General features: G+C 29.7%; 2 protein-coding genes across 4 annotated transcripts in view; one reads left to right on the forward strand and one right to left on the reverse strand.

Moving 5' to 3' along the window:
- The window catches only part of LOC126836366 (procathepsin L), a 215,820-nt gene that overhangs the window by 12,953 nt on the left and 175,102 nt on the right, over positions 1–27,765 (forward strand). The gene's annotated exons all lie outside the window — the stretch shown is intronic.
- Positions 23,524–27,462, reverse strand: LOC126836377 (uncharacterized). 3 transcript variants are annotated; one of them, XM_050569703.1, is made up of 11 exons: positions 27,213–27,462; positions 26,806–26,872; positions 26,363–26,392; positions 26,237–26,263; positions 25,861–25,911; positions 25,253–25,282; positions 25,111–25,149; positions 24,626–24,673; positions 24,417–24,443; positions 24,064–24,153; positions 23,524–23,848 (listed from the first exon to the last, which is right to left on the reverse strand). In XM_050569703.1, exons 2-11 carry the CDS (start codon positions 26,864–26,866, stop codon positions 23,565–23,567), a joined length of 687 nt encoding a protein of 228 aa, XP_050425660.1. In that variant the 5' UTR covers positions 26,867–26,872; positions 27,213–27,462; the 3' UTR covers positions 23,524–23,564. The 3 variants fall into 3 exon arrangements, with proteins under 3 accessions (XP_050425660.1, XP_050425662.1, XP_050425663.1); XM_050569705.1 differs by lacking the exon at positions 27,213–27,462 and adding an exon at positions 27,051–27,126; XM_050569706.1 differs by lacking the exon at positions 26,237–26,263 and having other exon boundaries at positions 25,861–25,893.

Genomic DNA, 27,765 nt, shown 5'->3' on the forward strand with positions numbered 1-27,765 from the left:
AATTTATCGGTAAACGAGATTGGCTATTCACTCGATATTATTATGAATTAGGCAGAAATCGATAAAGTCAAGTCATATAGAACAAAAACATCATATAATGTCCTGTGCAGCTATTTACTTAGTACAAGTTGTAAAATATTACACAGTTTAATCCTTATTAACCAATAGTTTATCCTATACAGATCAATAGATTTTTTCGAATTTCATATGATATAAAATGACAATTTATTATAATAATTAATATGCTTACATATCTTAATATTTGAACATATACAATTTTTAACAAAATCGTCCAAATGACCTAGAAAAACACATGAATTGAGTATATTTATATAATTACGTAAATATGATAATAACAATTCAGCACAGGCAGGTTGGGAAGGTTTTAACGGATAGTTCTTTAACGTTATAAAATTACTTTTTTAGGGAACCCAACAACGAGACATTAACATAGTTTTAATGTACAAAAGGTATTTTCAATGTACCTTATATTGTGTTTGAAGTCAAAAAACTACAAAAATCCACCCCTTCTAGATTCATAAGAAGTAGGACCTTTTGAAACTTATTAAACAATAGAACATTAAACAGTAGAATTTGAATTACATTAATGAATGTGAAGTCAAGATTCAATCAAAGGAAGCACATAAAAATTACATTAAATATTTTACCTGGTCTTATATGGCCGAGCATAGAGTCTGTAATTAATAAATGAAACATAATATGTGAAAAAAGGTAAAATGTATTTGACATTTATAAATATATTTTTAAGATAAATAATGATTGGATATACTGACTTGTTTTGAATACATGTGCTTTAAATTCATCTTAAAAAAAAAAGGTTAATTATTTTAAAAGACAATCATTATAGAATTTTTGTAAATTTAAAAATAAAACGCAACACCAAAAAGATAAATTGCTTTTGAATTTCGGATATGTTGAAATTTCAAAGCAATAATTAATAGTCAAAGTTCATCGTTTTTTTTTTTTTATTAATTTTCATCAATACACTATACCTAGGTACACAGTTTTGTACTGTAATAGTATTTAATATTTTTAGGGTTTTTTTTAGTTGACATAAATATTTTTTAAATCCACATTTTCAGATTCTCATCACTAATATAAATCTTTGGTATTTAAGAAACCGTGATACTTACTTTCTGTTACGGCCAAAACATGTACAAGGACTAATGACATTAAAACACAATAAAGTTTCATTTTTTCCTGAAAAATATAATGAATTCACATTACAGTTACAGTTGCCAATGGATTATTTATTTATTTGACAACTATGATCCTTTAGGACTATAAAACAATACAAAATTATCGATGATTACGGATTCTAATTAGCCTTGTATGTAAAATAGTCTGCAAACACAATATGTAGAAAACACATCATGACTTATAACAATAATTTTTGAGACTTACTTGATCACAAATTAATTTACCCTCTAATTAAAAAAAATTGTTATAATTAATATTTTTTCTAAGAAAAAATAGGTTTAAAGCAAATTTGTTGGACCCAGTTTTCATTTTATTTTAAATAAAATAGCTTTTATTAGTTTGAATAACTTCATAAAAAAACATTGGGTTTCGTTATAAAATGTAATCAATAAATAACAGTTTATAAATGATGGTAAAAATAACATTACTAAAGCAGTATAGGAATAAAGTAAAGTGAACGTCTTACAGAGTTTCCATAGTAAAACTTACTTAAAAATGATTTAACGCTTGCCAAACCAAACCAATTGGATTATTTTGTTAAACTAAATTTCTGCTTTTTGGATGTGGACGTCTTACGGTGTTTTCGTTGTACTTGTATTGGATTTTGATTGTTATCAAGTAAAATCGAAATATGATGAACTATGCAAAATGTATGAAGCGGTTAAACGGCTAGCAGTGGAAAAATTGTGTTTTACACGCCAAATGTTGTGCAACGTAAAAACAATTTCGATTGAATACACGTCATTCGAATTCACTACTATTATTTGAACATGTATTTTCTTTTCGAAAACTTATATTTTTATCTTGATTGTACGCAACGAGAAAATGCCATTTCAACTGTTGCCCCTACAACAGGCGTTGTATTATCTGCGTTCACTACCATGTTGTTGAACTTATTCATTATACAGGGTGCACCCTATACGTATCGCAAATACATATCGGGTGTACTCTAAGTCCGTGGAGAATTATATCCACGAACTATGTTGACAATTAAACATACAATTACCCCGGCATACAGTTGAATAATATAACCGAAATATTGCATTTAAATACATTTTGTCAAACGGATGCACACAGATCACACTGACCAGCTTAGACGACAACGCGCCATTAGTCATTACATACAATTTTATAACTTTTTTTTTTTTAATGTTTGTACTGTTTTTTAAATAATTTCGGTTTACAGGAGCAACCGCTCGACGTGGACAAATAGATGGTGAGTAGAGTACTTATACGGGGTTTTACTCGTTGAAGTACCGAATAAATTTAGAGAAGTGGTAGAATTAAAGATAATTATATAGTATATTAGGAAGCAGTAACAAGCTAGTATATTAAAACATCAAGTTTCTGGCTAATATTGTAGTGTTTAATATCTAGCTTAAAACAATTCATACAGAATTTGGGCCCTTAAACTTTTTTGAATTTATCATTTAGTTATAATTTGAACGTTGAACGTACCTACCCCTGTCTCTCACATCCTATTTCCCACCCCCTTTCTCCCACCCCTATCTCTTACCCTCTATAACCAACCCCTATCTCATGTCTCTTACCCCCATCCCCATTCCCAACCCAACCCAATCACCGTGTGGTAATTTTTCGTTACGCTTTTTTGGTAACACTAAGTAAATAACGCTTTTTACGGTTATGTACCAGAGCTCCGACATGAAAATGTCAAAATCAAGATAGCCATTTTGTTAAGAATAATTTCCTGAAAATTTTGACTGGTCGACCACCAGATTTGGATAATTAATTTTTAAGTTATTAAAGGTTAAAGAATAGGATGGTAGAGGAGTGCGGTAGAGTAGGCGAGTAGAGCTATTTTTATCTGCGCGCATTTTCTACCGCACTCCACCACCCATCCTACTCTTTAACCTTTAGTAACTTAAAAAGTAATTGTCCAAATCTGGTTATCGAGCAGTCAAAATTTTCAGCAATTTATTTTTAACAAAATGGCTATCTTGAATTTTTCCCTAATATGACCCGTGTTGATTATTTTTCAATTATTGCTGGCAACGTTTAATAGTATTTTATTGCTGTGATAGCTTAATTTGATTTTGGCATCATCTTTATGTTTATTTAAAAAACAAAGAAAACAATGCATTTGAATAGAGAAAAACATGTTTATTGTGAATTTAAACGGTGAATAATATTAAATAAATGAGGTGCGTAGTAAAAATAATTTGGTAAAGTGACATTAAGACTATTTTTTTATTGTAGTGGTCATGTCTATATATTATGTAGTAATCCGGGTCTGTTATTAATGCCTAATAGGCAATACTTCATAGTAGCCTTCGCTAAACTTTCTGTACCTGAATACACGGTGTGCTTATCAGTAAGACGACAATCTCGGCGATTATCTAATACAACGGTAAAGCGTTTTGCTAGATCTTTTGCAGTTACGAACAACGCTATTAAACGACATATCTCATGTGTTCAAAACGGCAGATTTTCGGGATTATCTTTGAAAAAAAAAATTATTTTAAAATATATAGAGATCTGTACTTTGCTTACTTCATAATATTTTACTTATTGCGACCCTCTGGGTTATACATACTTTCGACCTCCTCGAGTAAACGTCTTACAGATGCCTCAGTTATATTTCTTCTGGTGCCTCCCATATCTGACAGAGTAATGTTATCCAAATCTGAAATAATTTTAAAGCATAATAATATGTAAACAATAATTGAACGTTGATACATTTTAAACATTTTATTCTTTGTCTGTTTGAGTAATTTTAATCATTTGTTTATATTACTTATGCCCACCATTTCACCAGCGTTTTGCCTTGCTACATTTTAAATAAGTAACATATTATTAAAATCAAACAATATATGATCAGTGGTCGAATTGGGGGTTATATAATTTGGTTTTATAAATTGTTCGGTGCACAGTTTTACCATACTCACTTATTCTTAACTGTATTGTTTGCTCTCCTTCTACCACACCTAAAATTAAAAAAAAAAAAACAAAAAATTGTATAAGTTTATAATATCCGTATCGTTGAAGATCAATGATTCCGGCTAATGTGATTACAACGATAATCCTTAAACAACAAACCCCGTTTAAGGACTTCTTGACAATATAAAATAATAATAAATTCGAGTCGATAAATTTAAGCCAAGTAAAGTCAAAAACCATTTTAAATTGTGTTTTTAAAACGACTGTTTTAACGGCCTGGTCTAGTTTAAGAGATATCAAGTTCCCTAATCTCTAAATGTATAAAGGCAATTGGAATTTATAATAAATATTAAAAAAAAATTAATTATAATTAATATCCTTACGAATCGCAATGAATGAACATATAAAACTTTGCACTAGTTCGTCCACTTCAACTAGAAAAACACATGTTTTTATACGTTGTATAATAATATAATAATTTAAATATGATAAAAAAAAAACATGACAATAGTTTTTTTATTAATGCAGTTTGAATATACCTTAAATTATATTTCAAGTCCAAAAATTACTATCTACTATATTTTACCTGGTTCTATTGATCCAAGCATGTGGTCTATAAATAATAGAAAGTAAACAAAATATGTGAAAAAAGGTGAAAATATGTTTTTTATAACTGTAAAATGTTATATTATATGAAAAAGTAATTGTACGATGTACTGACTTGTTGTGTATACCTCCCTCTTATAGTCAACTAAAAAAAAAAAAGGTTAAATTATTTGAAGTTAATCTAGCCATGAGAATCCAAAAAATCATCACTACTTTAAACCTCTGGTACTTCAGAAAACCGTAATACTTACTTTCTGTAACTGCCAAAACATTTCCAAGGACTAATGCCATTAAAACACGGTAAAGTTTCATTTTTTCCTTAAGAAAACACAATAAATTTATCTTTAAGATACAGTTGCCAATGGATTATTTACTATTTGACCACTATGATCCTTTAGAACCATAAAACAATACTAATCCATCAGAGCTTATGGATTATAAATAGACTTGTATGTAAAAAAAATCTGAAAACACGATATGTAGAACACACATCATGACTTTTAATCATAATTTTTGAGACCAGCTTGATCACAAATTAATTTACCCTCTAATTAAACACAATATTTAAAACTAACATCATGTCTCCTTATGAATTTTAACAATAATTTTTAAGACCAGCTTGATCATAAACAATTTACCTAATGAATTACCTATGAACCTATTACATTACCCTTTCAAGAACTGTTCAATTAATATTTTTTCTAACAAAAAAAGGTTAAAGCAATTTTTTTGGACCCAGCTACTATTTTTTTTTTAGAAAAAATAGATTTTATTAGTTTGAGTGAATAACTTCGTAAAAAATATTGGGTTATTTTTATCAATAGAAAATACGTAATTCGAATTTGCAATATTATTTGAACATGTTTTGCTATTGGAAACAATTTTTTTTTCTTGTACGCAACCAATTTGAAAATCTTGACTTTTATCCATAGCAATTACAACTTAATATTACTATTTAAATTATACTACAAGTGTACAAAATCGGGTCGAAAGTTTTTTTTTTTTAACTCAAAACAATTACTAATATTATTTTGATATAAAAACTTATAATTAATTATATTTAAATAATAAAAAAAACTTCAATTAAAGTAAAATGCATTTTTAGTTACAGCTCTCAAAGACCCGTGAGCTCTCCTTCCAAACTTTACCCCACTGTAATGGCTCTTTTCATTTCCTAGGTGTGAACATTAAAACAATTTGTTGTTTTTCCATATTAGCTTAACATGCGTAGTTTAAATGGCTTATACGTTTTAAAGTAAAATATTCAGTGGTTTTTCCAGTAGTTAACCAATTTTTTTTTTAATGATACACAAGTTGTATTTGGTTATACAAAGTTGTAATATTAATGTTTAATTTAAACTTTGAACTTGCTTGCATGAAAGTACCATATTGTTACACATATTATGGCGTATTGTTGTGCATCAGTGCTTAGTATGTACATACCGCCAGTACAATCCAAACCAGCACAGTAAGAAAGCATTAAAGTCCGGTGCATTGTTCACAATTACCATCAAAGCGTTTCTTTAAAAGTGATTTTATCATATTTATTTACAACAATTTCTGTAAGCTTGTGACCTCTCTATCCCTACCGTGATTGACCCCACTGTACTGGCTTACTCGGACAATCTAACCAAAAACTGGTACATAAGTTCACAAAACTTAATAGGATCCCTCTACATAGATGTCTGTAAAAATGTTATCATGATTTTTTTTAACATGTAACGATTTAATCACTTTGAGTTGTAATAATTCCAGTTAAACTGTGACAAACCTGACCCCAGTTATCCAGCAATTAAAGGAAAACTCTAGTCCCGCATTGTTTCTTCGTTTAATATCTTATGGATACATATGAGTTCCAACTCTTGTCAAATGTTCAACTAAGATGTCCTAAAAATTACTGCTAAAAAACAAAATACTTGCATTCCCCGTGGGGAGAGGGGAAGAAATAGGGAAAATTATAATTTGACTCTATTGACGTATAGTGGCATACCAAATAAACATGCCTTAAACGTTTAACTTGATCCGACCTTTTTTGTCGAAATAATAGCCAGTTAAAGCCAGTTTTTTCAAATGTTAACTATAAAGAAGTGTACTTTTTCAACTTTTACCGACCACAAAGTACCAGCTTGATAAAAAAAAATGTTTATAGAGTTGCTACAAGAAAGAATTGGTCCAGTATTAAGTTACAGTGTTTACAGACACAAAAAAAGCCCACGTCGTTGTAAAACCAATAGCATCGCTGCTCCGTATCGAAGCTAAACCTATTAATTAACAGTACGAAATATGCGTTCTGAGAATTTGGTAAATAAATGTAACATGGTTATTGTGGTGCAAGGTTAGAACGTTGGAAGACAATGTTGGAACGGCTCGCAGTAGAAACATTTTATTTTTAAATAAAATATGTTGTGCAAACGTAAATATTTAATTTTTAAAATACGTCATTCGAATTTACATTGTCCTTAAATACTCTTTGAATATATTTTTTTTTTTTTGGAAACAATTTTTATTGACTCTACGTTGATTGTACGCAATAATTTTGATTTATTTCAAAGATTTATGCAATCATGTAGGTTAGGTGAGTTTGGCCGTTGGACTATAATCAGGGGCCAAAACTTCGTAGTAACCATGGAGAAACTTCCCGTACTTAAAAACATGTTCTGACTCGTCAATGAGATGACAATCACGGTGAACCTCGAATACATCGGCAAGGCAATAACTTAAGTGATTAGTTGGGTCGTTTGCAGTTACGAACAACGCTATTAAACGACATGTATCTTGTACGCCAAAATTCGGAATTTCGGGATCACCTTTGAAAAAATAATTTTTTAAAATAGATATAGCTATAACATCATAGTATAACGTAACAGATTAGATAAAACCTTATATTATCTTATCATCTGTGTTAATATCATGTAGTCAACAACGAAGAAAGCACGAAGGCGAGGCGACAGTGTAACCACTTTAAATACAAATAAATAATTGTATACAACTAGTTAAACACTGCACAATGTAATCCTAATTAACATCATCAATAGATTAATTAAAATTTCTCAAGATATATATGGAAAAATACCCACTTGATGAATGTATGAATGTCCATTAAAATTGATTATCCCTTATTAATTATAATTTAAAATGTACATATTGATGTTTGTTTGCCATCAAAAACATTATGATTTGACACGAAGCACACATTTTTACGTTTGTCCTATATTTAATATTACCAAGAACTGGTCGCTGTTCTTACTAAGTAGAACAACTAATAATGATATTATTGCGGTGTGTAGACCAATCACCCGATTTCATATATTTTGTATTTTACAACAGTATTAAAACCGAAAACGATTGTTTTGACGGAAGCAAACGTTGCTTATGACATGTAAGTTTATATGCTGCCACCTCTAAACAGTATTATAGCTATACAGTATTATGTCATTTTCATTTAAAAAATAAATTGTGTATTCATACAACCAGACATCAATCGTCATCGAAGATTTCAGAGGTAAGTAGTTCAAATTAATATTAAAGAGCCTCTACACCTACTTCAAACGTACTTTCCCTAAGAATTTCTCAGATTAAGGTATTGAGTAATTAATTGAGTTTAGTATGACATTACATTATATTTAGTAGAGTGATTTCACAATTATCGTTACACAATCGGTTTTGACACGTTAAACGTACGTCCTCACCATATGGCGAACTTGGTTCTCACTACCATCGTAATAAATAGAGGTGTGTGTAGCATATCTTTAACTGTACTCTGATACTCAAAAAAGAAACAAAAATAAATAAAACTTATTTTAAATGATTCCAAAATAGTATATTATGTCAATTGTATGAAGCATGTTAAAGAAGTTTTAAGAAATGTATATATCTGCATTCTGCAAGATCGCTTTAACATAATAAACAAGATAAACACGGTGGTTCCGGTATCGGGGTGAGTTTGGCACCTTTTCTATTTGAGCCAACTACTACTTGATAGTAGTACCCATCATCCCACATTCTGTACACGATGCCCTGTTCGTGAGATTCATTTAGTTTAAGATGACAATTATTATGGTTAAAAACGGATTCGACGGCACTGCAATGACATATGTGGTTTTCTGGTTCTCTTACATTTACGAACAACGCCATTAAACGACATCTCTGCTGTACACCAAAAGCCGCGGATTGAACGGTACCTTTGAAAACAGAATTTTTAAAAATATATAGAGCTGTAATATAATTTCATTAAATCTCGACGACGAACAAAGAGAAAAGTCGAGGCGACAGTGTGACCACTTTGAATAAAAATATATGTTTTCAGTTCAAATGGTTAATTCAATTCCGTATAATAATCGTCATTCCGATCACACTGCACCATGCTTTTTTGCTTGAATCATCATATTTTACTTATTGCGACCCTCTTAAACATACCTTCGACTGCCTGGAGTAAACGTAATACAGATTCCTTAATTTTATTTCTTCTCTCCTTCCCCATGCCTGACAAAGTAACGTGATTCAAGTCTAAAATTATAAAACATAATAAAATGTACATGTTAATACATTTTTAACTTTATTTTTTGTCTGTTCGAGTTTCGATGCAAAGATGAGAAAATATTTAAGTTTCCAATGTGTTTTTTTTATATCAAATTAATTATGATATTTTGTGCATTTGGGTGTATAAGATAACCGTGGACCGACACTTTTCTTAATAAATATTCCCTATATAAATGATAAATCGTACACAGAATCATTACTGTAGACGATAAAAGAAATAAGTAATCCTCTTTGCATCCGAAACCGTGCAAAATATAAGTGATTTTATAACTGAGTTAATTTGTATAAATTACTTGTGCTCAGAGCACCAGGATTTTTCCCTAAAATAAATAACACATTAATAAAAATTAACAATTATAAATCAGTGTTCGAAATGAGTGGGGGGGGGGGCATGGGTGACAGAGTATTGTCAGAGTACATAATTCTAAACAATTACAGATATTCTAGCGGTTAGATTACCAGTCTAACGTTTGTTGGTTTTATAATTTATTCGAATCAAATTTTTACCAAATTTTTTCATACGGCCCAGTATATGTTCCTCATAAGCTCCCAGATCTGAAATTTAAAACACAAAATATTTTAAAAGTTTTTATATTCAGTAACAATGAAGAGTATAGATATTTAATACCATAAACTTAATTTAATAATATTTGATAAATATCTGTACCTCATAATATATTTACACACAGATACAAGTGTATTAGCACAAATTTTAATTATCACTCTATTACTTGTATTAAAGTATTTGAAAATTGTATCATTACAAGTATTTTAATAAACGTTAAACAAACTCACTGAAGGTTCGCTCTTTAAAAATCCCCCACCATAACTATTTACTAGTTAACTTATATATAAATTTTCTAATGCTATGCACGTTCCTTGACAACTTTACTAGTTTATGTAGGAAACGGATTTTAGATTTTAAACAAAATTCTTTAAAAACGGACCACATGCAAATCGTATGAGGACTTTATGACTAAACGTTAAATATTTACTATCTGGATATTCCCCATCTCCATCCTTGAAAACGGACGCTGAAATATTAACGTATATAATTATTATAATTAAAAATCGGTCTTATTCGTTACAAATAAATTTTTAAAAAATTATAATTTATAATGTCTGAGTCTTAATACTTGGCGCGGCCAAAAGCGAAGTCACCGCCTCTGAAATTAATACAAATTTATCGTTAAACGAAATTGGCTATTAATTCATAATAAGTCATAGAGTAAATATAAATAGCATCATTTAATGTCTTGAATAGTGAGCAACGCTATTAAACGATGCGTCTGCTAAATTTAAAACTAAGAATTTTCGGGTTTATGTTTGAAAAATAATTTTTACACAAATCAATATAATGGAAAAATTGACACGATGGCTTATATGGGTAAACTTACAAAGTAAAAATATGTACAAGGTGATTAACTTATCGTTAACCACTCAATATCTTACTGAGTTTAATCAGAAATATAATTTTTACAATGTGATCTCAACTTTTTACTACATATATTTTTTGTTTTTACCCTCTTCCCATTTTAGTTTTTATGATAGTAACTTTTGAAACTTAAATGGTAACGCATACATTTCATAAACTTGTTAAATTGAACATAAGGTACAAACAATTTTAACTAGTCAATAAACAATTTTGATTAAATATTTTTAAAATTATAATAGTTATGATGGGGGGGAAGTGCGGTTAGGAAACAAAAAAAAAAGGATTAAAAAATATTATTAATTTCGCCATTGGTAGCGCATTTACTATTATAAGAATTAATATGCTTACTAATATCCATAGAATCCATTACATAAAATGTGACTATTTCGTCCAATTGTCCTAGTAAGACACAGGTTTTTAAATTGTGTCTATTTATGTAGTAAGGTTATAGCACTTTTATTAGATACGTTATAAAATAAATTCCAATAATTGTATTGACGCGATTGCAAAATGTACCTTAAATTACTTTTTGAGTCTAAAAACTACGAGCATATGTGAAATGAGCAAAAAAATTAACTCCTACTGATTTCAAAAGCAGTTACACCCTTTGAAATATTTTATACAAAAGAATTTTTATTTTATTGATTTTTTGTAAAATCAACATTCAATTGTTAGAGAAAACGTAAATAATAGATCGTTTTTCAATTTATTAAATATTTTACCTTTTTTTAATTGTTTGAGCATACAGTCTATGATTAAAAAGCAAATAAAAGATGTAAAACTTAATTTACATATTATAATTATATTTTACAGATATATAATTATTGGATATACTGACTTGTACGGTTTACGTGCTGTTTAAAGGAATCTAAAAAGAAAATAAAAACGTTAATTTAAACTACAGATGGGAATCCAGAAATTGGGATTTAAAACTAAAAAAAAATTATTAAATATTAATAAAACATAAATCTGTTTACCCATATTAATTTTTGCAATAAAGATGTAAAAATGAAACACAACATCAAAAAGAAAATTTTCTTTCTGAATTTGGATTTGTTAAAATCATAAAATCCGTAATTTAAAATCCGAAAACAACTTAGAGTAAATATAAAGCGTTTTTTTTTATTACTTTCCTTAGATACACAGCTTTATACTACTCGTATAAGAGTATTTAATATTTATAAGTGGCTTAAATAGTATTTATTTAAAAATCTGTATTTTTGGATTGCTACCACTAATTTAAACCTCAAGTATTTCAGAAAACCGTAATACTTACCTTCTGATAATGCCAAAACATGTCCAAGGACTAATGTCATCAAAACACAAAAATGTTTCATTTTTTCCTGAAGAAAATACAATAAATTTATCTTACAGATACAGTTGCTTATGAATTATTTATTTATTTCACAACTATGATCCTTTAGGACTATAAAATAATACAAAAATTATCGATGATTACAGATTCTAATTAGCCTTCTATGTAAAATAGTCCGAAAACACAATATGTAGAACACATATCATGACTTATAATCATAAGTTTTGACTTAACCATCAACTTGATCACCAATTAATTTACCCTCTAATTAAAAAAACCAGTACAGTGGGGTCGGGGCATAGTGGTGACGGGGAGGTCACAGGTTTACAGGAATTTTTAAATCTGAAAGTGATTTTATCCGAGAGGACTAGTACAGTAGAGTATTGGCATAATGTAATCAAAGCAATGTGGAAACGGAGGGGTCACAGGTCTACAAGAATAAAATCGCTTTCAAACAAACGCTTTGATGCTCATTTGTAAATACAGAACCTTCATTTAAAACTTTCTAACTTTGCTGGTTTATACTGTGCTTGGTTTGGACTGTACTGGCTTGAAAATACTAACTACCGATTTGCATCGAAGCGTTTTTTCGAAAGTGATTTTATCACTTTCAGATTTAAAAATTCCTGTAAACCTGTGACCTCCCCGTCACCACTATGCCCCGACCCCCTGTACTGGTTTTTTTTTTGCAAAAACGTAGTGGACCAAATAACACAAATACAATGTCTTGTTATATTTTGTTGGAATGGTCGACGATTCATGTTTCAATCGTTTGTAGTCCATAGTTTAAATTATAATCGCTTATTCTCAATAAAATTAATATTTATGTATTATATACTTCCATTAGAGCAATCTCACACAAACTATTTATACTTCCTAGATTATATTATTTCAAAGCTATATTATACTTCTATTTTACTAGATTGACAATGTACAAAATAAAATACAACTAAAAAAACCTTTTCATAGATCCTTAAAATGTAAAGGGTGGGATAGTGAAACGGTTTTTCCCATTTAAATACATTAAAAAATCGCCGTTTTGCTGCCTCATCCTGTATATTAATTTCTTGTTATTTTCTAAAAAAAAATCGATTTTCTTAAATTTAAATTAAGATAAATTGTATACTGGTACTGTGATGGAGAAAACAATAAATTTTACCTACATATATTACTTATTAGTTAAATATTACTAACGTGTATAGCCACTAGCGGTCGGCTGTTGCTTGTTATTTAACAATAACCTTTTATGGAGATTTTAAAAATTGTGTTTTTTTAATAATAGCATAGGAGCAGTATCATGATGTTAAATGTTCACGAGATTTGATCTAGTCATAAAATAAAGTATTATCATTTATGACTTAATTATTATTAAAATTTATCTTCATCTGTACATAGTAATAAAATAATGAAATATTTTATACAAAATTAGAGCTACAAGTTGATAAACTAAAAATTTAAAATTAGCACAAAGCAGATTATCTAATATTAGACAATTGAAACAATCAAGCGTGAATCTCTTTAAATGAATAACAGTATAACAATATGCAAAACATTAGTTTTCCTTTAAAAAAAATTGTGTAATAAAAAATACATTTTGAGGCGGTATACTGCATAAAAACCAACACTTAATCTGAATCCAAAAAACAACAGTCCTCTTCATAATTTGCAGGTAGTTGGACCTTATGTACTCATAGTTGACCTTCGGTAAGGTTATATAACGCAGGCTATAAAATAACGAGATAACGACAGTGGTTTTGTCGTATCAGAATCATTAAGTGTCTTAATAAGTACACGGATAGGTTTTTTTCCCAATAAATCGAGTGTCTACTATAATCAGTTACACGATTTAGTCGTCTGTGATATCATGTAATATACACAATATCATGATACCGGTCATTGGGACCTAACCTTATCTAACACGGATAGACGTTACCAACTGATAGTTTTTAGTGTCTGTCCGTTTCTCCCATCTGGTACACCGGGTTTTTAGTTAAAAAAAAAAAAAAAAAAAATTGAATTTGTGTTAACTTAAAGTCAAAAGTGGTACTCGAGCACAAAACCTAATAGTATCATTCTGCATAAATATACAAAAAATTTTTTAATGATTTGATCAATTTTTTTTAAAGATTTTAGGTGTTTTTGTTAAAATATACGAAATCTGCAAAAACACAGTTTCCCGGCAATTAAAAAAAAACTGTAGTGCCGAATTTTTTTCTCATTTAATATGTTATGGATACATATGAGTTCCAACTACTGGCAAATTTTCAACCCAAAAGTTTTAAAATTACGGCTAAAAACCCCGAAAAACAAAAAAACTTGTAACCCGCCTAGGGGGTGGGAAATGGGTATAGTTTAAATTTGACACGACTGACGTGTACGGGCATACCAAATAATTATTTCTTATACATTTCAACTGGATCCGACTCTTCTTCTCGAAATTATAGCCAGTAAAAGTTCTAACTTAAAAACTCGTACGGTTTTTTTTTGTTTTTTCAACTTTCGTCTGTGAAGACTTAAACTTTTTCAACTTTTACTCCCCCAAAGTACCAACTAGATGAAATTTGCGATTTATAGAGTTGCTACTCGAAGGAATTGGTCCAGTATTAAAAAAGTTACAGTGCGTACAGCTAAACAAAGCCCACATCAGAGTAAAACCAATACCTTCTCGCTTTGCATCGATGCTAAAAACTGTTATAAATAATTTTTTTTTCTAAGAAAAAATAGGTTTAAAGCAAATTTGTTGGACCCAGTTTTTATTTTATTTTAAATAAAATAGGTTTTATTAGTTTGAATAACTCCATAAACAAACTATGGGTTTCGTTATAATATGTAATCAATAAAATATAATAGTTTATAAATGATGGTATAAATAACAATACTAAAGCAATATAGGAATAAAGTAAAGTGAACGTCTTACAGAGTTTCCATAGTAAAACTTACTTAAAAATGATTTAACGCTTGCCAAACCAAACCAGTTGGATTATTTTGTTAAACTAAATTCCTACTCTATGGATGTGAACGTCTTGCGGTGTTTTCGTTGTACTTGTATTGGATTTTGATTGTTATGAAGTAAATTCGAAATATGACGAACTATGCAAAATGTATGAAACGGTTAAACGACTAGCAGTGGAATAATTGTGTTTTACACGCCAAATGTTGTGCAACGTAAAAACAATTTCGATTGAATACCCGTCATTCGAATTCACTACTTTTATTTGAACACATATTTTCGTTTTCGGAAAATAATATTTTTAACTTGATTATACACAACGAGAAAATGCCATTTCAACTGTTGTCCCTTCAACAGGTGTTAAAATGTAATGTATGCGTTACTATTAAGGTTTCTAAAGTTGATGCCAAAAAATTAAATCAGGAGGCGGGTAAAAAAAGGGTTTTTTTTGTTTAAAGTAGTATATGTCTTTCCTAAAAAAATGTCCAGCAAAATCCATATTATATTAAATGGTTGAAACGGTTTTCTTGAAAGTAGCTTTTATCATTTTAATTCTTATGTAAAGACGTGAATCCCTAATATGACCCGTATTGAGCATTTTTCAATTACTGCTGGCAACATTTAATAGTACTTTATTGCTGTGAAAGCTAAATTTGATATTGGTATCATCTTCATGTTTATTTAAAAAACAAAGAAAACAATGCATTTGAATAGAGTAAAACTTGTTTATTATGAAATTAAACGGTATTATTATATCAAGTACATGAGGTGCGTAGTAAAAATTATTTGGTAAAGTGACATTAAGACTACTTTTTTATTGTAGTTTACATGTCTATATATTATATAGTAATGTGTTGAAAATAAAATAAAACAGCCACTTGTGACAATCATATTTATACATTTATGTATAGATTAGGTGACTTTGGTCATTGGACAATAATCGCTTTATGTAATTGTGCAGCATTTATTATAGGGTGGTCTTGGCCCGTTTGTGAGTTTGGCACCTGGTCTGTTATTAATGCCCGATACTTCATAGTAGCCTTCGCTAAACTTTCTGTACCTGAACACACGGTGTGACTCATCAGTAAGATGACAATTTCGGCGATTGTCTAATACAACGGTAAAGCGTTTTGTTAGTACATCTACCGTTAAGGAGCCTTTTTATGTGTGTTATTATGACTCATATGTTTTTTCATACCGATACGAATTTAAGGTAAATAAAACGCAAAAAAAAAATATTACTAACCGTGTAGTGTTTACGCATTTATAACGTACAACGAAAATTCAGAGCATAAAATAAAACCTTACATATTATGGTTTCGAAACCCAAATTTGGGCCCCAAAGAGCAATCCAGTGATCGCAGATAATAGTACAAATATCGATAAGAGCATTGTACCTAATAACAATTATGTGCTTGAAAATGAATGTTTAGTTTAAGGGTGGATATGATTAGGGTACATTTGTTACATTTTTGTTCTAAATGTATTCACTTTTTGTAATCTCTGGTGGAACCAGTTGACATTGACTATTTAATAAAACATTTCAATTAAACAATTTTTAGTCGTTAGATACAATTTCTCTGCTATATTGGAATCTATAATGTAAGAGTGACTAAATAATTAAATGCTCTCAGTTTGTTAGTTGTACATTCACTGATTACATACTTAACATACTAAAATACATTTCATTGACAGTTACACAAAGGGCTTTACACATTATAGGACTTGCTTCCACAAGGAGTTGAACAAAAGTATAAAAGAAAGCGGAGTTTAAACATTATGTTATCTTTATAAATTAGTCACAAATATAAAATAGGTTTATTTATTATCCCCAAATTACAAAACAATAAATATTTACAATGTGCATTATTTTTTTGCAAGCCTTAGAGGAACTATACTCATCGATTAATATGTCATCATACTCTAAACTTTTTGTGATGTGCGAATCAACATTTAATACAGCGATACTGTTTATTTAATGCACTAAATGATCGCTCTGAAGAACAGTTTGATGCGGGACAACATAAATACATTCTTAGAGCAATATTTACATAATATTTACTTCATTTTTAAGTGTTAGACACATCTCTACAATTGATTCACTAACAGAAGATGGGCTATGTACAAATCTTGCATCTAGAAAATTGCCACCCAGAGCGATCACCCCCCCCCCCTCTAAATACTTCACTGTCGTCTCTCTTTATAAAAGTATTGCATACATTGTAACCCATCTATCGTTGTTAACAATATAATGAAATATTTTCATTGTCTAATTACTCACTCACACATAGCAACCTAGAAATTGACTATGTTCAAAGTGCAATTTTTACCTTTTTTTTGGGGGGGGGGGGGTTTCCTTAATAAAAAATAAGTTTAATCACAGATTTTTTTGAGAAAACTGTATACGTTATAGTTCTATTCTAGATAATATACCTAATATATCTAAGATCTTATCCTAGATAATATATCTAATTTCCCCGACCTAAATTCCTAAAACTTTGCTTCGAAAAGTGAAATAAAGAAAAAAATTCTAGCTTTTTTATTGGATATAGTTTAAATTCCACACAAATTTGGAATTAGTTTGATTTGGTAGTTGTTTTTTTTTCTTTTATATGTTGTTAAATCTTAAAATTGCACCAACCAAATTTTTTAAAACTTTTAGCCTTTTTCCCCGGAGGAGGGAGGGTTGTTGAAATTTCGGGGTTTTCTTTGTGTTTTGTCGATGAAACTTTTTATATAGAAAATGCTAAGGTTATAAGAAATCGAAAATATTTTAGTAAAACATACACTTGTGCACACATGCGAATGTTTTAGCCATTATTTTTGCCATCGATAAATTATCATACAGCAGAAAAATACGTCGATCGAACGACAAAAACAATATATAAAATTGTCAATTTCTTTTTTTTTTGTACACATCTTAGCATTACTTTTTGCTTCAAAAATTCGAAGGTCATAGCAAATCGTCTAAACTTGAAAATTTTATCTAATCGGATTTACTAAACTTAAGTATAGCTATCGACGGATATTCTCAAAGGAAAAATCCATTACAATTTGGGTCGGGACTCGAGTTAAGCCGAGCTGATTGAATGTGATAAATTCACTTTTTAAAAAATTTATTAAAACCTTAAACTGGTGTTTGAGCACTCAAAACTTACTGGGGCCACTCTAAGGAGTATCCATAAAAATATTGGAATGATTTGATCATTTTTTTTTTAAGATTAAACATGCTACGTGTACATAAGAGTTCTAACTCCAGACAAATGTTCAACTAAAAGATCGTAAAAACCCAAAAAACAATTTGTATCCCGCCGCAAGGGGGTGGGAAATGGGTCTAACTTAAATTTAAATCTCAAGTAAATATTCCTCTCTTTAAATTTCAACTCGATTCGAACATTTTTCTCGAAATTATAGCCAGTAAAAGTTGAAACTTAAAAACTAGTATGGTATTTTTTTAAATTTCAACTGTAAAGAAGTGATTTTTAAAATTTTTTTTTCCTTTAAAGTTGCCAACTAGATCAAATTTGTGATTTTTAGCGTTGCTACTCAAAGGAATTGATCCAGTATTGAAAAAGTTACAATGCATATTATACAGACACAAAAAAACCTACATCACAATGCAAATATATTTCAGATACCAGCTGTTGACCCTTACTCATTGCAATCTACAAACTTACAACCATAAAAACGAAATTCCCCCCCCCCTAAGTTCTAAGGAAAGCCAACTTTTTTTTTAATTAGTCAAAACTTGACTATAGCTATAATCTCGAATGTTTTCTAATCGCCGGTAGTTAGAACCATGTGTCTTAAAAATGTACTAAGTAATGCTTAATTAAAAAAAAAATAGTCCATCTTGTAGTGTACAATTGCGACTAGCTAAAAAATACTTGTTTTCACCGAGATGTACCCACTTTTCTTGTGTAGACAAAAAAAAACAAATTTTTTGAACCTGTCTAAAAATTATATTCATATTTATCAGACAATAACTGGATATTTATCACTGTAATTATTTTCTGCGAGTGGGAGAAATTTAATTTAAAATTTTGAAAATATAAAAAAAAACTATAATTATTATCATTTTGTCCTAAATTTTGTTTTTTGCGGTTTGATAATCAAACAAACCAGATATTGTTACTTTTAAAATATCAATAGTGTTTAAAAAATGTACTTGAATTGCAACAATTGTGATAAAAATTAATTAGGATAAGAAGAAAAAAAAGCGGAAGAATCTAAAACAATAGCATTATCCCAGTCACTAAAGCTCATTCACAGTGCAAACTAATCACAAAAACATTCCTGGTTGATAAAATCACTTTGGGAAAAAAATGCATAAAAATGTTAATGTGATATTACCGCCGATAGTACATTTTATATATTAAAAATATAAATAGGTATTGATAAAATCACTGTATAGGCAATGCACTTAAAATTAACCTATAACTATTGCATATAATTAGTAGGAATCATGTCGCACCCTTGGAGCAAGACTGCCACAACTCAAGTTCTGCGGAAATACAACTTAAAGATTAAACCTGCTCCCAAATGGTTAAGTTTAACTTTGAAAGCTTTAATTTTAACACTTCTCGATTATTTTTTTGTTACCCGGTGCTTGTTATTATAATTTCAAGCCACTTAGTTAAATCTCAGCCAGACACCACAATTTGAGGTTACGGGTATTTAGCAATAGGTTTTAACAAACCAAACTGCCAAATTTGTTTGTTGTGCCAGTTTACCATTTTAAATATATTACAAGCCGTAATGAGAAATGTGGCAATTTTGTTTTTCCTTTTACATTATTTATATATTGCTACAAAACAAAATGTGACAGTTTGTTATTATTTCACCAGTGTCATCAGTGTCAATGATATACCGTTACATAATACAAGGAAATGTAGATAATACATTTTACAATTTGCACGCCAGGAACTAAAAGAAATTTTTAGACCCTTAGGAAAAGTTTTATGCCTTTCCGGTCGTTATTTTGCTAAATTCGTTTCTTATGACTACATTTTGCACATCGATAAAGAAAACAAAATGATAAATCGTTGTAAAGCAAACAACCAATACACGTGTACCTTCGAGTATATTGCAAAAACATGTTATTCTACTATTTTAGATAAATCAAAATACACTAGAAAATTGATTGATTCATTAAGGACAGGACACTAGTTTTCTCTTAAAATAATAGCATTTTTGTAGCTTTTATAATAATTGGAGACACTTAAGTTGGTGTTATTTTACAATATTATAAAACTATTACTAAACATTTATCTTTTCTATTTTTTTTTTCACAGCTCAGTATTTTTACAGAAGCGTAGTGCCAGCAGAAAAAATAATATTTCGCTCCCTTCCCCCCGTCCTAAAGCGTACTCATTCTATCTTTAAACCATGACGAACACATTCGGTTTGAGTTCAATAATATTTTTTTTATCAATTTTAAAAACACCCATTGGTGCTTCGTGTTCTGCTCAATTTGAAAATATTTAAAACGGCAGAGACCATAAAAAATGGCGGACAATTTTCAACAAATTAGGGGTTCCGTTTTGGGCCAATACGAATCAATAAGTCATTAACGATAAAACCATTGCATAGGTGTATAAATTATTTTAATAATTGTTAGAGAGTGAGGATTTTGTATAATTTCGCACATTGGCGCATGTGTTTCGAAAGTTACACAGAGTTCAAAAGTAAACAAAGATTTACATGTACGATTTTCTATGGAAGTATTATTTATCGAATATTCACCTAAGCATTAACACGAAAACACAATTTGTTTACTACAGAAAAACACTTGGGTTGTTCGATGTGCTTTCCCATTTCCACTGTTTACATAAAATGAAATATACGAATCGACAAATTCAAGGTCTTAAGAAATGCTTGGCCAACCCGACTTGTTGACGATTTTCTAGAATAATAAAAAAAAACAATTTACTTGAATGGTTTTTGGTATTTTTTTTTTTGTAATACAATGTTCTTTCGAGGTCATTGTAATTGTTCCCCCTTCGGTAAGACGATTTTTAGGGAGGGGTTATTTTGCAATATCTTATAGCAAATTGTATAAATAACAAGTTTAGAAATTGATTTTAATTCATTTTTTGTTTTTTAGTAAAATAGAATTTGATTGGACTTTGAAGTGTATCTAAAAGAGCCGTAGCCTTTTAATAAGTTGGATTATTATTATTTTTATAATACATAAATAGTCGCGTTTGCATTCAACCAATCAATATGTTAATTTGCTCGATCCAATCCACACAACTTTCCGAATCTACTGACATCTCATATGTTCATTTCTGTCCAGCCGTTTGCCCACAAAATCATTCCGAAATTCATGGTAAAATTTACACGCGTTTAATGGGATTGCGGTGCTTTGTGTATAGTATACACGGTGGTGCGCGCTCGCTAGAGTGTCGCCGGATAGTAAAAATCGATGACTTAGGTTTGCTATTTTTTGCAATATTATAGTCATACCTATAAAATGTATTATATCTAATAGGTATTACTTAATTAGCTTTAATAACCAAAATTCATTGTGTACGAATACCCGCTGTACAAAAGTACTCTTCTAGCATATTTTTACATCTGCAGTTAGAATGCAGTCGGTATATTATGAGCTAAATATATGTATATAGACACTAAGTGTTATTGTGCCAAGGACAGAAAAACTCTTATAAAAAAGACTTCCTGACATCTTGGTAAGTGTATTGTAAGTGTACTTGGTAAGTTTACGTTAGGACAACTTAATAGAATAATAATGTATGCTTATGTACAAAATAGTATGACAAATTACTTTGAAGAGTTAACAATTATAACGAAAATACAATTGTGGTCATCGAAAGCGTTTGAAAAAGTCGTTAAACATAATAGGGGTCAACATAATTTGGGTCAACAACGTTGAAAAACAATATATTTTAAACGTCTCAAAGTAAAACATTTGTGTTATTTAAATACCATATGGTGTGCATACGTTAATATTTTTTATTGAAAAGACGTCATTCGAATGTATAGTGTCTTTCAATATTATTTGAACACATATAGTTGTATTATAATATTGCCTATTAATAATTAAGTCACAAATACATTTCAAATAATTAAAAAAAAAAGCTAGTACAGTAGGGATGGGGATGTAACAGGTTTACTGGAATAATTATTACAATTGAAAATGATAAAACCACTTTCGAATAAACGCTTTGTTGTGCATCAGTGGATAGTATGTACATACCGCCAGTACAATCCAAACCAGCACAGTAAGAAAGTATTAAAGTCCGGTGCATTGTTCACAATTACCATCAAAGCGTTTCTTTAAAAGTAATTTTATCGCATTTATTTACAACAATTTCTGTAAGCCTATGACCTCTCTATCCCTACCGTGATTGACCCCACTGTACTGGCTTACTCGGACAATCTAACCAAAAACTGGTACATAAGTTCACAAAACTTAATAGGATCCCTTTACATAGATGTCTGTAAAAATGTTATCATGATTTTTTTTAACATGTAACGATTTAATCACTTTGAGTTGTAATACTTCCAGTTAAACTGTGACAAACCCGACCCCAGTTATCCGGCAATTAAAGGAAACTCTAGTCCCGAATTGTTTCTTCGTTTAATATCTTATGGATACATATGAGTTCCAACTCTTGTCAAATGTTCAACTAAGATGTCCTTAAAATTACTGCTAAAAAACAAAATACTTGCAGTCCCCGTGGGGAGAGGGGGAGAAATAGGGATAATTGAAATTTGACTCAATTGACGTATAGTGACATACCAAATAAACATGCCTTATACGTTTAACTTGATCCGACCTTTTTTGTCGAAATTATAGCCAGTTAAAGCCAGTTTTTTCAAATTTTAACCATAAAGAAGTGTATTTTTTCAATTTTTACCCACCACAAAGTACCAGCTTGATAAAAATTTGTATTTACAGAGTTGCTACTAGAAAGAATTGGTCCAGTATTAAGTTACAGTGTTTACAGACACAAAAAAAGCCCATGTCGTTGTAAGACCAAAAGCATCGTTGCTCCGTATCGAAGCTAAACCTATCTATTAACAGTATAAAATATACGTTTTGAGAATCTGGTAAATAAATGTATTATATATATTGTGGTGGAAGATTAGAACGTTGGAAAACAATGTTAGAACGGCTCGCAGTAGAAACATTTTATTATTAAATAAAGTATGCAAACGTAAGTATTTAATTTTTTAAATACGTCATTCGAATTAGCATTGTCCTTAAATATTCTTAGCATACATTTTTTTTTTTTTGGAAAAAATGTTTATTGACTCTACGTTGATTGTACGCAATAATTTTGATTTATTTCAAAGGTTTATGCAATTATGTAGGTTAGGTGAGTTTGGCAGTTGGACTATAATCAGGGTCCAAAACTCCGTAGTAACCATCGCGAAACTTCCTGTACTTCCGGTACTCACTACCACCGCAATAAATAGTGGTGTCTCTTTAACTGTACTCTGATACTCAAAAAAGAAACAAAAATAAATAAAACTTATTTTAAATGATTCCAAAATAGTATATTATGTCAATTGTATAATGCATATTAAAGAAGTTTTAAGAAGTGTATATATCTGCTTTCTGCAAGATCTCTTTATAAAATTGTGCAAGGACGACTCTGTTGTTCCAGTTTCGGCGTGAGTTTGGGTCCTTTTTTTCTTGAGCCTAATACTTGATAGTAGTATCCATCATTCCACATTCTGTACACGATGACCCGTCCGTCAGATTTATCATATTTCAAACGACAATTATTTTCGTTAGCCATGGTTACGGCGGCTCTGCTATAACATATGTGTTTGTCTGGTTGTTCTACATTTACCAACAACGCTACTAAGCGACATCTCTGATGTACATTAAAAGCCGCGGTTTGAATAGTACCTTTGAAAACATAATTTTTAAGAATAGAAAGAGCTGTAAAACTATAATATGATTACATTTAATCTCAACGACTAATTAAGCAAAAAGTCGAGGCGACAGTGTGAACACTTTGAATAAAAATATATATTTTCAGATCAATTCCGATCACACTGCAGCTCGCTTTTTTGTTTGAATTATAATACTTTACTTATTGCGACCCTCTGGGTTAACCATACCTTCGACTGCCTTGAGTAAACGTAATAGAGATCCCTTAATTATATTTCTTCTGTCCTTTCCCATATCAAGCAAAGTAACCTGCTCCATGTCTGAAATTATAAAACTTAATAACATGTAAATAATGATGAGACAATAGAAAATGTTTAATTTTATTTTTTGGCTGTTCGAGTTTCGATGCGAAGATGATAACCGTGGACCGAAACTTTGCTTAAAATATATATTCACCATATAAATGATGAATCGTACACAGAATCATTGCTGTAGACGAAAATAGAAAATAGTTCTCCCCTTCGTATTCGAATTCGGGCAAAATATAAGTGATTTTATAACTTAGTTAATTTGTATATATTACTTATTTTCAGAGCACCAGGTTGCTTCACTAAAATAAATAACACAATATAATAAATTAAAAATTATAAATCAGTGTTCGAATTGAGTGGGAGGGTCATGGGTGACAGAGTATTCTCAGAGTATATGATTCTAAACAATTGCAGAGGACCTTGCTGGTTTTTTCAATCTAACGTTTGTTGGTTTTATAATTTATTCGAATCACATTTTTACCATAGTTACTCATACTGCGCTGTAAATGTTCCTCATAAGCTCTCAGATCTGAAATTTAAAACAACAAAAATTTTAAAAGTTTTTATATTCAGTAACATTGAAGAATACAGATATTTAATACCAAAAACTTAATTTAATAATATTTGATAAATATCTGTACCTCATAATATATTCTCACACAGATACAAATGTATTAGCAAAAATATTAATTCTCACTGTAATACTCGTGTTAAAGTATTTGAAATTTGTACCATTACAATTATTTTAACAAACGTTAAACAAACTCACTGAAGGTTTGCTCTTTAAAAATCCCCACCAAGTAAATGGTTATTACTAGTTAACTTTTATATAAATTCTCTAATGCTATGCAACTTCTATGACAACTTTTCTAGTTTATGTAGGAAACGGATTTTAGACGAAATTCCTTAAAAACGGATCACATGCAAATCGTATAAGGACTTTATGACTATACATTAAATATTTACCATCTAGATAATACCCATATCCATCTTTGAAAACGGGCGCTGAAATATTAACGTATATAATTATTAAATGTATAAATCGGTCTTATTTGTTACAAATAAATTTTTAAAAAAATTATAATTGATAATGTCTGAGTCTTAATACTTGGTGCGGCCAAAAACGTAGCCAGCGTCTCTGAAATTCATAAAAATTTATCGGTAAACGAGATTGGCTATTAATTCATAATAAGTCATAAAGTAAATATGAATAGTGAGCAACGCTATTAAACGACGTGTCTGCCAAATTTACAAATATGAATTTTCGGGTTTATGTTTGCAAAAATAATTTTTACACAAATCAATATAATGGAAAATATGACACGTGGGCTGGCATGAGTAATCTTACAAAGTAAAATTATATACAAGGTGATCAACATACCACTCAATATCTTACTGAGTTTAATCAGAAATATAATGTGATTTACAATGTGATCTTAACTTTTTACTATATATTTTTTTTGTTTTTACCCTCCTCCCAACATAGTTTTTATGATAGTAACTTTTGAAACTTAAATGATAACGCATACATCCCATAAACTTGTTAAATTGATAATGATGTACAAACAATTTTGATTAAATATTTTTAAAGTTATAAGAGTCTAATAGTTATGATGGGGGGGAAGTGCGGTTGGGAAACAAAAAAAAAGGATTAAAAAAAATGATTATTTTAGTCATTGGTAGCGCATTTACTATTATAAGAATTAATATGCTTACTAATATCCATAGAATCCATTACATAAAATGTGACTAGAGCGTCCAATTGTCCTAGTAAGACACATGTTTTTAAATTGTGTATATTTATATAGTAAGGTTACAGCACTTTTATTAGGTACGTTATAAAAAAATTTTTGAATGATTGTATCGACGCGATTGCAAAGTGTACCTTAAATTACATTTTGAGTCTAAAAACTACGAACAAATGTGAATTGAGCAAAAAAATTAACTCCTACAGATTTTATATGTAGTTACACCCTTTGAAATATTTTAAACAGTAGAATTTTCATTTCATTATTTTTTTTATAAAATCAACATTCAATTGTCAGAGAAAACGTAAAAAATATATTGTTTTTTAATTTATTAAATATTTTACCTTCGTTTAATTTTTGGAGCATATAGTCTATGATTAAAAAGCAAATAAAAGATGTAAAAATTGGTAAGACTTAATTGACATATTGTAATTATATTTTACAGATAAATAATTATTGGATATACTGACTTGTACGGTTTACGTGCTGTTTAAAGGAATCTAAAAAGAAGTAAAAATAAAATAAAAAACGTTAATTTCAACTACTGATGGGAGTCCAGAAATTGGGATTTAAAACTATAAAAAAATTATTAAATAATAATAAAACATAAATCTGTTTACCCATATTAATTTTTGCAATAAAGATGTAAAAATAAAACACAACATCAAAAAGAAAATTTTCTTTCTGAATTTGGATTTGTTAAAATCATAAAATCCGTAATTTAAAATCCGAAAACAACTTAGAGTAAATATAAAGCGTTTTTTTTTATTACTTTCCTTAGGTACACATCTTTATACGATACGAATATTTAATATTTCTTAGTGGCTTAAATAGTATTTATTTAAACATCTGCATTTTTCGATTGCTATCACTAATGTAAACCTCTAGGTTTTCAGAAATCCATGATACTTACCTTCGTCTAATGCCAAAACATATCCAAGGACTAATGTCATCAAAACACAAAAATGTTTCATTTTTTCCTAAAGAAAATATAATAAGTTCATATCACAGTTACAGTTGCCAATGGATTATTTATTTATAGCCTTGTATGTATTTATAGCCTTGTATGTAAAATAATCCAAAAACACTATACGTAGAACACACATCATGACTTTTAATCATAATTTTTGAGACTAACTTGATCACAAATTAACTTACCCTTTAATTAAAAAAAAACTGTTATAATTAATATTTTTTCTAAGAAAAATTAGGTTTAAAGGAAACTTGTTGGAACCAATTTTTTTTTTTATTTTAAATAAAATAGGTTTTATTAGTTTGAATTGAAACCAATTGGATAATTTTGTTAAACTAAATTTTTACTTTTTGGATGTGAACGTCTTGCGGTGTTTTCGTTGTACTTGTATTGGATTTTGATTATTATCAAGTAAAATCGAAATATGACGAACTATGCAAAATGTATGAAACGGTTAAACGACTAGCAGTGGAATGATTGTGTTTTACACGCCAAATGTTGTGCAACGTAAACACAATTTTGGTTGAGTACACGTCATTCGAATTCACTACTATTATTTGAACACGTATTTTAGTTTTCGGAAACTAATATTTTTATCTTGATTGTACGCAACGAGAAAGTGCCATTTCAACTGTTGCCTTCAACAGGCGTTATATTATCTGCGCTCACTACCATATTGATGAACTTATTAATTTTACAGGATGCACCCTATACACGTCGGATACACATATCGGGTGTACTCTAACTGAGTCCGTGGAGAATTTTCCTTAAAACCAAATCTTGCATTTAAATACATTTTGTCAACCGGATGCACACAGATCACGCTGCCCAGCTTATCTTTATGCAGTATCTATACAAAACGGAATCCACTGTAGTTTGAAAATGGAAATATCTTAGTTT

Source organism: Adelges cooleyi, unplaced genomic scaffold (genome assembly GCF_023614345.1).
Source record: "Adelges cooleyi isolate 19-005CV unplaced genomic scaffold, UGA_ACOO_1.1 ACOO_flye_CR_arks_rails_tigmint_CR_PRNA_247, whole genome shotgun sequence".
In the NCBI taxonomy this organism is placed as follows: Eukaryota; Metazoa; Arthropoda; class Insecta; order Hemiptera; family Adelgidae; genus Adelges; species Adelges cooleyi.